The sequence below is a fragment of the Amblyomma maculatum genome, chromosome 4, assembly GCF_055883805.1.
Source record: "Amblyomma maculatum isolate TAMU_Amacu chromosome 4, ASM5588380v1, whole genome shotgun sequence".
Lineage (NCBI taxonomy): Eukaryota > Metazoa > Arthropoda > Arachnida > Ixodida > Ixodidae > Amblyomma > Amblyomma maculatum.
The window spans coordinates 99158871-99173199 of record NC_139347.1 but is presented as its reverse complement, the minus strand read 5'-3'; the positions used below and the strand labels follow the sequence as shown (position 1 = coordinate 99173199).

Genomic DNA, 14329 nt, shown 5'->3' with positions numbered 1-14329 from the left:
GGTTTCCGATTGCTTTCAGCGATTATTTCCTTATGCGGATGAAAAGCAGCTTTTCTTGGTAATATAACTTGGTCTTCGTGTGTGGTGACAAGTTAGATTTATCTGAACTTTTTGACAGAATAGTCATTTTATTTATCAGTGAATAATGCTGAAATGGTCATAGTTGAATCTTTACTTGTTTTAGGGTAGTTCTGTTGCCAGTAAAAACTTCAAAAATTTGGTTATAATGTTAACTTTGGACTGTCAAGCGAACAGGCTGGAAATCACATCTTCCGTTTGAACAGATGAATGGAATTGCCCGAACTGCCGCGAAAGCGTCCCAGTAACAGGCGCATGATAATTTTTTATGTCAGTTATATGTAAATTTTCATCCAACAGTGGGCAAACATTTGATCAGATTACTTCCCTAGGCCAATAATGAATCAATAAAGCTTTGCTATATACTCGGACACAGTGTTCTGTGGCAATGAAGGCAAGCTAAGCGGAGCAGGCTATTTGTACAACTGTGTCGTTCGGCCGAACATTTCTGCTGCAGGACGGCGCGCCTGACTGCCCTGATTTTATCAGGGTAACTCCATTATGCCGCCAAAACATATATCACCCTCTATTTAAAGGTTTTTAACTAGGCGTGCTTGTAGTAGAATAAAACTTATAAAACAGCAGTTTATAACTATGAGCAATAGTAATCGGCGTGTGTATCACTTCGCTGAACCGTAACCAAAATATGTTTTGATATTTGATTGTAGCGAACAAGTCAGGGACATTTAAATGATTGTGCAGATAACTTGGTTCGACGGTCAGGATTTTCTTGAGACAATTAGGAAAGCAGTTACAGCGCACTACTTTCTGACACAGAAATATTGTATGTGGCGGTTGCTGCAGGCTGAAGTTGTATCCGAACGTAGCAGATTTGTTGTGATGAAGAAAACTATTTTTTTTTTTCTTCTAGGCTTGCAACGTTGAAAGTTCGCAGTTGTGTTAGCAATTTGCCTCATGCGAATATTGGGGACAGTTTTTCAGAGAGGAAATTGCGAGCGGGAGCTATTATTTCGCTTTGCAGGGCATAGTGCTTTGAAAGGCTTTATGTATTCCTATATAGGAATACATTCCTATGTATTCCTATATATTTCTATGTATTCCTATACCACTATAGCTCCCGTGGCTCTATTGGCAAGTGCGAGTTAAATCGTGAACCGTGGCTCGAATGCTTACTGCTTCACCACCACTCAATTGTATTGTGAGGCAAAGCCATCCCATCTCAGCGGGCAACAGAGCCCGCTGAGATGCAAGAATCAGATGCATTTGTTAAATATATATAAGAGCAGTTTTATATATCTAATAATACACAATATTCATGTTCGTTATATTGAGCTGTATGTTGTTCCGTCCCGATTCAAAACAATCAGCAAAACAAATCCATCCTGAGTGAACTGAAATTATATTCTACATTATATCAAATTCCTTCCGTGCTATATGGGATCCTGATTAATTGCTAAAGATTGTCTTAATAAATTACTTGCCTTGCTATTTATTATTATAACATTAACCGGATAATGAGAGGGGACAAACTCACTAAATCACCGAGCAGAAGATTAAGCAGGGTTGCTTGCTATGGGATCACTGGCTCCATGTAATCCGTATAACGACATGAGCCCTTATGTGGAGCATCTGTGAGCAATCGCGTGGTTGAAGTCCGTCCAACACCACCGATCGAAGCTGCATGAAAAGAGAATCGCAATGGGCAGCTATAAGGGAAAGGGGGTAGAATTAGGGGCAATCAATGGAGAGATGCTGTTACTGGCAGAGAGATGGAAAGAGAAATACAAGACCATAAACGCCCTCCTTCATCATTATTGCTGCCACCCCTCGTTATCTACGCTCACGGAGGGTGCTATCGCTCACGTATATCTTCCGAGCCGCCGGGATGACAAGATACAAGGAAAATCCAACTCACGTGAATAGCGCCGCGGCTGCCGCGCCGATGTGCTGCAGGGTGGCTACAGGTGATGTGGAGTATGTTTGTCGCACCTGAGAGGCATGACGTCGGCGTAAAAGAGATCAAATTATTTTCGTCGCTGAGCGAGAAGCCAACCGGTGGCGCAGCAAGACCAAATTGCGGCAAGTGGCGAAAATCTCGCGGCAGCGATAACGGCGTCGGCGACAACGCATTGAAACAGCACCTTCAACTTTCGACCCCACCATATAGGATGAATTTCTTGTTAGGAAGGTCACGCCATCGCGATAGCGTAGGAAACGTCAACGCGAATTATCTGACTACGCCCAGGCGATGGCTCTCGCTGGCTATTTAAATAATAAGGCTGCTGCCTGGTTTACGCAATTCCATTTACCATTTTTTCACATTACAACATGACTAAATTTTAAGGTCAGTTTGTTTTGTTTTATTACTCCTTGGAGCAAGTAAAGGTACACACATGTGAATCTAGTTATAGATGATTATACAGCAACAGATCTCCGTGCTGATATGACACATGTCATATTAGTCCGTGAGACTGATGTGACACCTCTGGCGGTGGGATGAAGGTTCAGTATGCTCGGTGTTGTGCCGTAGGAGTATGGCCAGTAGCTCACGTCACCCGTTTCGTGATCGAGAACTGCCTGCTTCCTTGGTGGTAGCGATGAAACCGAGTCAGCGTCGAAGATATGAATAAAGGCGTCTTTATACACGATGTACAGGACATTATGTACAGCAAACCGGCACGGGGGCCAAGGACTACAAGCTAGCAACAACTGTAGTCGCAAAGCGATGACCGGGGGGACTACGACGCGTCCCCTCCTTGCGAGCGGCATGGCACTCAGCGAACGCTGGTGAAGGTCTCGGGTCTTTGCTTGCATCGTGCGTGGTCTCTAGAGGCGGTGCGCTCGCTTATATAACCTGGAAAAGCCGTTGGCATTCAATTTGTCCATTCGGAGGCAGCACGTGACGGCTGTCTGAGAGGTCCAATCAGGGAGGGCGCTGATCGCTCGCTTCAAATCTGCCGCGATGCGAAGGCCGCTCGCCGCCAGGAGACCAGCATCGGGGGCCCTGGAATTTCAGGCGTGTTGGAAACAAGTTAACCGCTGATGCTTCCTGGCAATGCGCAGCCGTTGTGCGGTGCAGCACCAGAGCTGGCGAAGGGGGTGTTAGGCGGAGAAGCTTGACGTTCGGTTGAGCGGAATCCTGGCGGCTTACCCGTGAACAACATATCGGTGCTGGCGTAGTGTGTGTGTTGTTAATTTAACTGCTGTCTTCAACGAAACTTTCTTAATAAAGCTAGAGCGTAGTCCGCACGATTAAATCTAAGTTCATCCAGCTTTTTAGTCCTGGTAGTGTGAATAATTCTCGGTTGCGGGACAGTGAATTTCATGAGATTTTGATTCTACTGGGGAGTAGTGGCCCCTTAGCCTTTGTAGTCATCAGTGTTATTTGTATGTTTCAGAGTGCGGGCGCTGGAACGCGACACTAGAGGTACCTTCCACTCATTCATCCAAGTCCGCTCTGATGGAAACTGGCCATTCCGGACACTGGCCATCAATCGGTGTCTTGTCATATGGGGATAGGCGCTGTGCTGCTCACCTCATTTCTAACCGTTGGCTCCTGACTTCGGCATCCTGCGTAGATAAGAGGTGAATATGCATACATTCACTCTAACTTCACTCTGTCTGCTTGAAGGCTAATGAGAATTTCTAGATATATATTTAGAAATCTCAATAATGGATGAATTGTCTAGGCTGAACTATGATCTTGATGGTGATTTAATACTAATAATCAAGTGTAGCGACTCATATACAGGCCGTGTCGTTGCAGTAAATCTAAATGAGCTTTCAGCGCAACCCTTAATACAAACTGCCGGTTTGTTTGTCACATTTTGCCGATAAAAACGCAGAATGTAGACGGTTACAACAACATATGATACGAGACTTTTTTTTTTTTTTTTTTTTTGCTCTGTGATCTGCACCTTGCAGCGACGCTGGCTCCTGGACCTTCAAGTTTCATAACATGGACAAGTCTTCGAAGCTGGACTACTTTGTTAGTGACATTCTTCTCAACCAGGAACAAAACACCTCTCATGAGGCGGATATAGCACTCGTTCGGCTTCAAAACAACACTGAGGCCTCTGACATGGTCAAGCCCATTTGCCTACCCGGAAAAGAAGCGGAGCCGAAGCACAACTGCATTATCGCTGGACTCACCACTACTAATGAAGGTTAGTTCGTGCATCCCGTTACTAAGAATGTCATTTCTAGCACAAAACTTCTATCATGTGTGCTGAAACTTACAATGTGAAGCCTATAATAAAAAACGTAATGCGAGCTAGTTGTGCTACGTTCCTGGCATCTATCAAAACTGCTTTATAGAAAGCTTGATCTGATGCTTGGTCCTCACTGCTGGAAAACTAAGTGATAGTCATATTTGTGTTCCGCCATTAATTGCCATCATTTTCTTTATATTGAATCCAATTTCTGTCTTTAACCACATCAACAATTTTTTGTTTGCAGGTCACGCAGACCAGCTGAGCCTTGCCTCTCTTCATGTGGTGGAAACTGTGGACTGCCATAGTAACGGTACCAGTAACAGCAAAGATACACTGTGTGTGCGAAGCTGGGAGAGCAAGCCACCGCTATGCCAGGTACGTCATTGCGTACCCTATATTTTGTTGAAACAGTACCGGCTTGGCGCAGAACGAAAGTTTACTTCTTAGCGGAAAACGCCTCTTGGCGACTAAAAATATATTGGCAAAAAACTGGCAATTATAAGTGACAGTTGAGGTCACAAATTGTCTGGACCGAACGCAAGCTCAATATTTTGTCTTGCAGCAAACGAAGAGCGAATAGAAACGGTCGTGCAGCCTGTTACGTCAGGCTCCCAAGGTTGCTCGTACAATCACTTAATTGAAGCTACGTGTTGGGAATTTCTAAAATTCATTTACGTGTCAATAAAACATTGTAGCACTGCGAAATTTAGTACAAATCATCAGAAAACTCGGGAAGACTTGCCGTGAAAGTTTCAGCAAAATCCCGAGAGGTTGAAGAAACGCCCGAGTTGCCTCATTTTGAGCTTCTGATTGCACAACATTCCTGAACGTGTCCTGATTCCGACAAACAAACAAACAAACAAGCAAACATACAAACAAACAAACAAACAAACAAACAAACAAACAAACAAACAAACAAACAAACAAACAAACAAACAAACAAACAAACAAACAAACAAACAAACAAACAAACAAACAAACAAACAAACAAACAAATAAATAAACACAAATCGTTGTCAGAAATTTCAAGAACTATTTTTAAAATCAAAGAACTGTAAATCGACACCGAAACCTATTTCATGGCCAGAAACGACGTTATTTTAACGAAATGGTGACGTTTTATCAGTATTGAAAAAAACTCATAAGAAAATAGTCTGGAAATCACGACGCAGTACATAGAATACCTGAGGTAGCCTGATACATGCCGCAAAATTTTATTATCACGTGGAGAGTGGGTAGTAACGCTGTATAATGTTTGTGACGTCACAAACGCAATGTCAATGGCAGAAATCGTCTGTACTGAGGCCACGAGAACTGCAGATTTTGAAATCGAGTTGCGCGCGAATTAGTTATCGCACGGCGCCTAAATTTGGTAGATTGCGTCAGGACAGAGAGGAAAACCTACAGTATAAAGTTTTCGTCAGAATACGCGAATGTCGAAAAATCTCCGGAGTTGTCTTTTAAGCGTGATCCTAATTTTCACTCTTCCGGTACCTTCGCACTCTCATTCTTGCCTTCCTGCTTTGTTCCTGCAGCTGGTAGCGGATGCGGCTCTAATGTGCACTGATCATCATGGCCTGTGGGAACTGCGCGGCTGGATTTCGTCGTCATCGGTCAAGCATCTGTGCATGAATCATGGCGGCACTTCCACGTTGCACGCCGTGCACAGTGCCAGTGTCGTTCATTCGCTACACTGGGTCCTGGGCGTCGTTGGCCATGGTCTGGCCAAGTAATGACCAGCGTGCAGATTGCAACTACGAAGACGACGTCTTTCGGCGTTGCTACCGCTCTCCCCCCTCCCCCCAACCCCTGCGAGAGGAACACTGTGATACAACAAAATCGGACTCATTCTTCCCCTGTGTTTTTCCCCTCTTTCCTCTCTGCACGCGTGGACACTTTTGATTGTGCCTTTTGTGCCAGCGTTGCGGGACGTAGGAAAAAGAAAAAAAAGGAAAGAATCCACTGCAAGTCAGAGTGACAACTTCAAATAGAACACTGCATCGACACACCTAGGAGCGAAGATGAAGACACAGATGCCAAGCAGAGGTCAGGAGCCAACAACAAAACGTGAGAGTGCCACAGTGCTAGCGCGATGGACATGCGCGTCAATTGTGTGTTATATAAGAGTGTGCGTGAGTGTGGAAGTCAACGTGCGTGCGTCTCCTTTTAACGACGCTCGAATTTCTAGGACAACAACAACAAAAAAACACACGAGCAAACCGAACAGTACTGTACATTGCTTTGTAGTTGACTGTCTCTGTTTCCCGTGCCTTCTTTGTGTGCGTTCCATTTTTTTTTTTTAATTTTTGCTTCCTTGGGTGCCAATGTATTCTTTTCCGGACTCTGTGCGGTTTTGCCGCGGTTGAGCATAGATCACATTTGTAAACGAGCACGATGTGCAAACGTATGTACTCAGTACTCTAGCGATGTACTGTGCATGGCGAACGCGCTATATTCACGCGTGGCCTAGATTTGGGCTCTTGCCTAGTAGCCGAGCAAGAACTGCTTTTCTCGAACGAGGGTGTGCCGTATGTTTTTCTAGTTTGTGTGCCCGTGTTTTTTTTTTATACTTCAAATGTTTACATGTTCATTTTTTTTTAAACCAGCGTCAGTCTGTATGTGAGTGCTTATGCCTTTATCGTATAGGAACGAGTCCGTCTCGTGAACCATCCGTCTTGCCGCTGCTTTTCTGAGCGTTCTGTGTGTGGGTAGTGTGCGAGCACGAGAATGTTTGTACACGAGAAAGAAAGGGATGCTAAGCGAACTGTATCTGAGTGTTGGGACCTTTGCCGTGCTCAAGCAAGCCGCATGCAGTGCGTGCTCGGCTGGTTTGTGAGAATGTGTTATACTAAAAGCTTCGGTCACGGAAACAAGTGACTTCGAAGCTTCGTCGATGACTCATCCGTGATAGGCTGGTCACAAAGGTGAAGGAACTCTTACCCCGCCCACATCCGCCACCTTCCATACCTTCCCATTCATTTAACCCTCCCGCCTGTGGCTGCAAACCAGAGCTTTTAATTTGAGGCTCGGTTTTCAACTGTAAATGTGGCAGAAGTTCTCCCGACTGGTTGGCCAGCGGAAAGTTGAAGTTAGATGGGCAGACACCTCCATAAGCCAGCCCTGAGAAAATGAACAAGTTTATAGAAATTCAAAAATAGAGATTATCTTCATAGACATTATTGGGCATCTTGTACTTTTTTCCAGACATGCGCTATGTTTAATACGGAGCTGAAAACTACGACTACCGATAAGGTATCGGAGTTTAAAGATGGCCTTTGCTACGATCCAAGGTAAATAGTCACGAACGGTTCGTGCTTTCGATGTTTTTATTACTCTGCTTTTTCAATTTGACTGTGCGAAAATGAGTAGTGTCCTTGGAGTCTGGAAAGACTGCAGGCGGCGGAAAGCCGCTGCCTCTCACCTGTGTTTTGCCATGCCTTACTGTTTTTTTTTCTTGTGAGCGTGTCTTTAGTTCATGTCTAGGCTCGACTGTGTGGATGTGCGTGTGCATGTGCGTGAGATTGTAAGTGAGCGCTAGAGTGCTGTCACTTTTAATCTAGGTACGTATTCTGTTCTAGGATATTTATATAAGCTATTTTATTCCTCGCTTTAACACGTAGCATGTTACTCTAACAGTTCGTTTACCGTCGTCTTCTCTTCAGCTATCCCTTCCCTAAATCGTGAAGCGGGATAGCGAGCCATCTGAACACGGCCTGTAAGCGCGGTTTTCACCAAATGTCAATAAATACGAAAAACTCGTCAACTTTTTTTTTTTTTCGCACAATACGAATCATTTTGTGTGTGTGTGTCCCATCGCTCTTGAGGACCGGGATGGGTTGGCGTAATTAGAGATTTAAGGTAGCAGAAAATGTGGGCTGAAGTGCGGTATTTACCTACCTACTTGTGGCGTGTCATATGGTGGTTGGTGGCACAGTTTGTGGATAAATAAGGATCAAATGATACCGGAAATTTACAGCGTGTGATAAAAATCTTCACAAAAGCTTCGTAGTGTTTCTACCGGCAGAAATGACAATTAGTGCTTGTTCTCAATTTATATGCGCATGTTGTTTCTATAAACACAGCAAACCTGGTGTAGAAGCTAGATGCCGTTAGCTTGTGAACAGATGTTACCAAGACGTCAGGTCAGCAGGCGTCCCAGCTAAGTGTGGCCAGCCATTTGAGCTGTAGTCGTGATGACAAAGGAAATTGTCCCAAATCGCAAACTGGGAAGCATGGCGACGGTGAGTACACGGGATGGAGAAACAATTGTTGGTTGTTAGAGGAAATCAAGAATAGGAAGGATCTCCACTGAATGCATATCGCTGAATGAAGCGACGGCGAGGATGCGTCGAAGGTGGAGGGGATGGCCATTTCAGCTGGAAGGGGGCAGTGGGACAGTGCATCAGTGGTTTGCCGCTGGCCGGTGTGAGAGCTGACGGGATATTGTAAGGATATTGAGACCACCTGGCGGGTTGGCCAGATATGTCTTTTGAAGCAGGAAGGCAGCAAATGGCATTATTATGGCATTATATAATCTTCATGAGCACGCCATCCGAAGTGACGGCGAGACATAAAAAAAAATAACTCACCTCGCCGTCAAAGGAGTCAACCATGAAGTGAACAGTACACTGTAGCGTCGGAAGGTGCGATCCGGGGAGTCATTCACGGAATCGAGCCGGTCCTAAAGACCAAACAATTACAAGCGGAACTTATACCCCTGTCACTCGGACAGTTTCGATCCTTATTGAACTCGATCTGCATTCAACTCAATGCAGATTGAGGTTGTCACACGGCAACTTTCAAGTGCAATCGAGCTCGAGCCTGCTTGACTTCAAGCTGCTTCCTCAATTGGTCTTGAGATTTCAAGCAAACTGGAAAGTGGTCGTCGACACCCTCGTAGCGCACATGAGGCAAATTTCTCAATGCTCATTAAAAACGCAGATCGAACGAAAACGCAGAAAGAAATGCAGATCGAGCTGAATGAGGATCGAAAGTGACTGTGTGAGAGAGGTATTAGAGTCCGAACGCAAGGAGTTGAAATCGTCGGGGCGAGGATTCTGGGTAAATACTCATCAGCAATGATCCTCTTCGACGGCAAATGTCTTCTCAAATAAGTAATTTTTGAGAGGGCAGAGTATCAATGCTATGGGTGTGCCACATATGCATGCAATCAGGACACAGAACTGACGTGTGCCCCACTCGAGGGGCAAAAGTATGCAAAACATGTGGAGCCAGAGAGCCCCAAGAAAACCATCAATGCGAAGAAAGAAATCGCACTCTGCGGCGGTGACCACGCTACCGGAGACAAGGACTGCGAGAAGCGGGGGAAAAAAGCCAGGTAGCAAACGGGACAACCTAAAGGAAAGCCCTCGCAAGAAAAAAAAAAAAGAGATCGAGACAAGGAGGACGATACTACACGCATGAGTAGGCCCAGAGAAAAGCAAAAAAGAGAACGCAAGAAACAAACTACTCCGCTCAGAAACAACGCTAGCAAGTAAGGAAGACAAGTGCACGATATACAGATCAAAATCGGCGATGAAGTCAAGATCCAAGTCCACAAAGCGAAATGAAAACAACGATTTCCAGGAGCGACAAGACGAAGTTCCCAAAACTACCGACCGAGAACAAGAACCAAGATCCCATCAAGCCACAGCTGGGACCGGAGAACAAGGTGAGCTGGCCAATTGAACATAACTGTGCAATCATTGCGTCATACTCTAACGAGACAGCGCAACTCGAGAATAGGATAGCAAAACTAGAAGAGAAGCTAGCTCAAGGCGATAGAAGAGTCAAGGAGCTAGAAGAACAAAACACGAATCTTAAAGCCGACATCGAAAGCCAAAAAGCGCAATATATGTACGCACTAAAAAACTTACAACACGCCAGGAAACCCACCTTCCCCTCGGATAACGAACAATTCGAAACGTACCCACTTAGGAAAAATCTGCTGAAGTGGCAGCCATAAAAGTGGCACAAAACAAACTAGAAGAAATCCAAGAACTAGATCAGGAGATGGTGAGAGCAACGTAAATCGCACTAATGAAACACCATATCACAGTCAGTGAAAACCTGGACAAAATGGATGGAAAATATAACTATATCAAAGGGAAAGTTGCAACCACAATGAAGGAAGCGCACAGCAAATACATGCGGAAACATATGAGCAATAGGCTATCCATTGCGAAGAACAGGAAGCTAGGAGATAAAATGTCTAACGGCAAAAACAAAACGGTAAACAAGAAAGGAAGCCTAAAAATTTGGCACTAGAACTATAGAGGAATAACGGAAAACAAACTCAGCTCATATAGCTAATAAATAACCAGGAAAAAACCACCGGACATTATTGCCATCCAAAAATACAGGGCCGGACTAAATCGCATACGAGATGTATGACGGAGATGGTTCCGGCAAGGCCGTTACTCTAGTACATAAATCGATTACTACAATCGGCAAAAGCAACATAACTGAAACGGACATACCCCACATGATACTAGAAATCGTGCCCAAAAAGCCCGTGGATAGTGTGTTTATCATATAAACGCATACAGCCCGCCAAAACAAAGGAAATCCAGAATGGAAGCGCTTTTCAAAGAAGCAAGCATTATGACAGGCCGAAAACTACTGCTGATCCTACCCCATTTGGGGATACCAAAAGCTTGATGCCAAATGTAAATGCGTAGCAGAAAGCGCAGAGAAATTCTACATGGAGCTAGCTAACGACCCTATGACTACGACGAGGACAGCAAACAGCGTCTGCAGAGCCACGACACCTGACCTGGCCTTCTAAAACAACAATGAGAAAATATCCAGAGGGAAAACGCAATGGAAACCTTAGGGAGTGATCATTTCATCCTCAGCAAAAAAAATAGCCACAGGAGAAATGAAAAGGTACCTAGGAAGCGCCAAAATCACGGATTGGGACGCTTTTAGGGACCACAGCGAAGAAAGCACAAAACCGATAGCTAACATTGAAGAATGGTGTATGGAGCTCACGAAGGCCAGAGGAAAATACACGAAGACAATCGCTCGCACTGAAAAAAACCCAGAAGTAGAGTTACCGCTTTCACCTATGGGAAGTACGAAGAAGTCTTATTGGGAAATGCGGGAAGCAAAAACACAACAAGAAACTCAAACTTAAGGTCGCAGAACTAACCAAGAAAGCATCAGAGCGCGCAGACAACATCGCCACGCAAAACTAGCAACAGTTCACAGAAACACGTAGAGGAAGGTTAGGCATGGCCCGAACTTGGGAAATACTAATAGTAATGATAGATCCAACAAACACCAAAACTGAAAGCGGAAAATCCATGAATAAACTAATCAACTCGTTCCCGGATACGGAACATCAACTAACACAGGCACTGAAGGAAAAATGCTACTGCACATCCAAGCTCCCAAAGCAAGACCAGGAATATACAGGAGAACACCCCGAGCCTGGATAGGAATCACCAAAGAAGAGGTAAGGGCAGCCATAGGGGAAGCCAAAAGAAATACGGCGGCCGGAAAAGACAGAATAAACAACGCTACAATTAGAAACATGGGAGACACGGCCATCGCCGAACTCACCAAATACCTAAACGAAATTTTGGAACAAGGAACGTGCCGACAGAATGGAAACACGCAGAGGTAATTATGATACCAAAGCAGGGCAAAAGACAGAAAATTGAAAACTTAAGACCAATCTTCCTAACCTCTTGCCTCGGGGAAGATATACGAGAGAGTGGTCAAGGAAAAGATCACAAACTACATGGAAAACAAGGGATATTACCCTAATTCCATGTTTGGCCTCAGAAGGACTATCCATGAACTTAAGACGTGCTCTTACAATCAAAGGAGGAACCAAAGTGAACTACCAAAAAGTGGAGAACGCATAGTACTGACACTCGATATAAAAGGAGCCTTCGACAACCTGGGGCATGCGGCCACCATGGAAGGTCTCAGAAATATAAACGGCAGAAACAGAGCCTTCCGCTATGTGAAAGCCTTCTTGACAGACCGAACGGCTACGATAGACATCGGAAACGTAAGAGAGGGGAGCTTCATGGCGCCAAACAAGGGGAACCCCTCAAGGCTCGGTAATATTCCCACTATCTATTCAATGTAGCGATGATAGGACTCACATAAAAACTAGACAAGATAGAGAACGTCTGCTACACAATTTACGCAGACGACATAACAATATGGACGACCACAGGATACCTAGCAGAACAAGAAGAGCGGCTTCAAAGGGCGATTGACCTCACTGAACAATACGCCAGGGCCTGAAGACCGTCGTGCTCAGCAGAAAAATCAGAATACATGCGAATCAAGAAAGGCACAAGGAATTATGACTCTCAAATCACTCTGAAACTTGGAAATCAGACGATACCAGAGATAACGTAAGTCTGTGTGCTTGGAGTGCGGCTTCAAAGCATAGGGTGTTGTAGCAAAACCATCGCCTCCCTTCAGAATACAACAGATCAAGACGACAGAACTAACCGCAACAAGGGAAGAGGACTTCTCCAAATGGCTCACCGACAACAATAAGAGCAGGAACCTTCTCCGGTTTCTTACGGAAAATAATTTACACGGGTTTTTATAATATGCCTTATGGCAAGCTTGCTTAAGAATAAAAAAAGTCGGCACAATCGTGCGAAGAGTCAGCAGCAAAAAGAAGGGCATGAGAGAGCAGGATACACTTAGACTCTTAGCCTCGTCACGAGCAGGGTAACGTACAGCCTACCTTACCACGAACTAAACAAGCAAGAGGTCCTACAAATTGACACCATACTACGCAAAGCTTACAAAACAGCGCTAAGACTTCCGATGTCAACACTAACCGAAAAGTTAATGGCAATAGGTGTATTGATTAATTTCGACGAGCTACGAGAAGCGTAACGTAGCGCTCAACTGGACACTCACCCAAACAAGAACGGGAAGACAGCTAATAGAGAAATTAGGCATACCCATGGCCACACAAAAAGATAAGGAACCGATTAAGGACGAAAACAGAAAAAAAGAGGATAAGGGTACGACCCATACCCAGGATCATGGACCCCAATATGCACAATGACAGAAGACAAGCCAGAGTTCGCGCACTCAACAGGGAATTTATCGACAATCCAGCGTAGTCTACAGGGACGGAACAAAGTACCGACACCAACGTAAATTTGTCGCTGTGGTGATGCTGGAGGGAAAGAAATATGCAGCGTAGCAATAAACAACCCAAGCATAGAGGCAGCTGAAGAAGCTGCAATCGCTCTGGCAATAGCGCATGGCGATGCAACAGGACAGAACCCCACAATAGTGACGGACTCCAAACATGCGTGCCAAAACTACACAAGGGATAGAATTGTCAGAATCACCAATCGTACTCTACAAACGACGACAAGACATATAATGAACACTAGACACAGTATATTATGGGTTCCGGGACACGAAGGGATGAGGGGCAACGAGGCAGCATATGAGTTAGCTCGAGCTAGGGTACGTCGACCGAGCGCACTCAACACTCTGCACGACGGGCACCTTTGACCCTGTTATCCCCACGTACTCAGATATACTAGATCATTACAGAGGCCAGCGAAAATGCTACCCCGCCCCACAAAAAAGGCTAATCCAAGAGAAGGCAGTAGATTGGCGCAGATTACAAACCGGCACTTATTCACACCAATACAAATTACGCAAGATTTTTCCTGTTCAATATGAAGATGAATGCCCATGGTGTCATAGTACACCGTCACTCAAGCCCGTCACATGAACCTGTCTTGAGGCAGTCTTGGATCCCGAAATAGAAAACCCGACAGGTACGCAGTAGAAGCACGTGTTGGCCAACGAGGAGGAGAAAGAGCAAATAAGAGCAAGGGGCACGACATCGCAGCCGCCATGCGCTCACCGCTGTTTCTTGCTCAGGTGCTGTCCTGCGCCCTCTTCTCTTGGTCTCCCATGGATCCATCATCACTGGATGAGGCATTCAAGCATGCGCCTGTCCATTTCAACCTCAGCTCAATTGTTGCCGATGGTGCTTCGATAGCAAGTTGCTGCGTCCCGCCTCTGCATCTGCCTCCCAGTTTGGCTCCGACTGCGCTGGTGATCTG

At 45.1% G+C, this 14329-nt stretch overlaps 1 protein-coding gene and 1 long non-coding RNA gene across 5 annotated transcripts in view; one reads left to right on the top strand and one right to left on the bottom strand.

The window, feature by feature from the left end:
- Positions 1–8046, top strand: part of LOC146191782 (uncharacterized) — a 254626-nt gene extending 246580 nt beyond the window's left edge. For all 4 annotated transcript variants that reach the window (XM_084602286.1, XM_084602283.1, XM_084602284.1 and 1 more), the window contains 4 exons: positions 3438–3624; positions 3964–4205; positions 4498–4628; positions 5789–8046. In XM_084602286.1, coding sequence (XP_084458412.1) covers positions 3438–3624; positions 3964–4205; positions 4498–4628; positions 5789–5986 — 758 coding nt within the window. In that variant the 3' untranslated portion in view covers positions 5987–8046. The remainder of the gene's footprint in view (positions 1–3437; positions 3625–3963; positions 4206–4497; positions 4629–5788) is intronic.
- On the bottom strand, positions 2678–14225 carry LOC146191781 (uncharacterized). The gene is made up of 3 exons (XR_014706702.1): positions 14128–14225; positions 3575–3609; positions 2678–3043 (listed from the first exon to the last, which is right to left on the bottom strand). It is a non-coding gene; the product is annotated as an uncharacterized LOC146191781 (long non-coding RNA).
- Between the last annotated feature and the right edge of the window lie 104 nt (positions 14226–14329).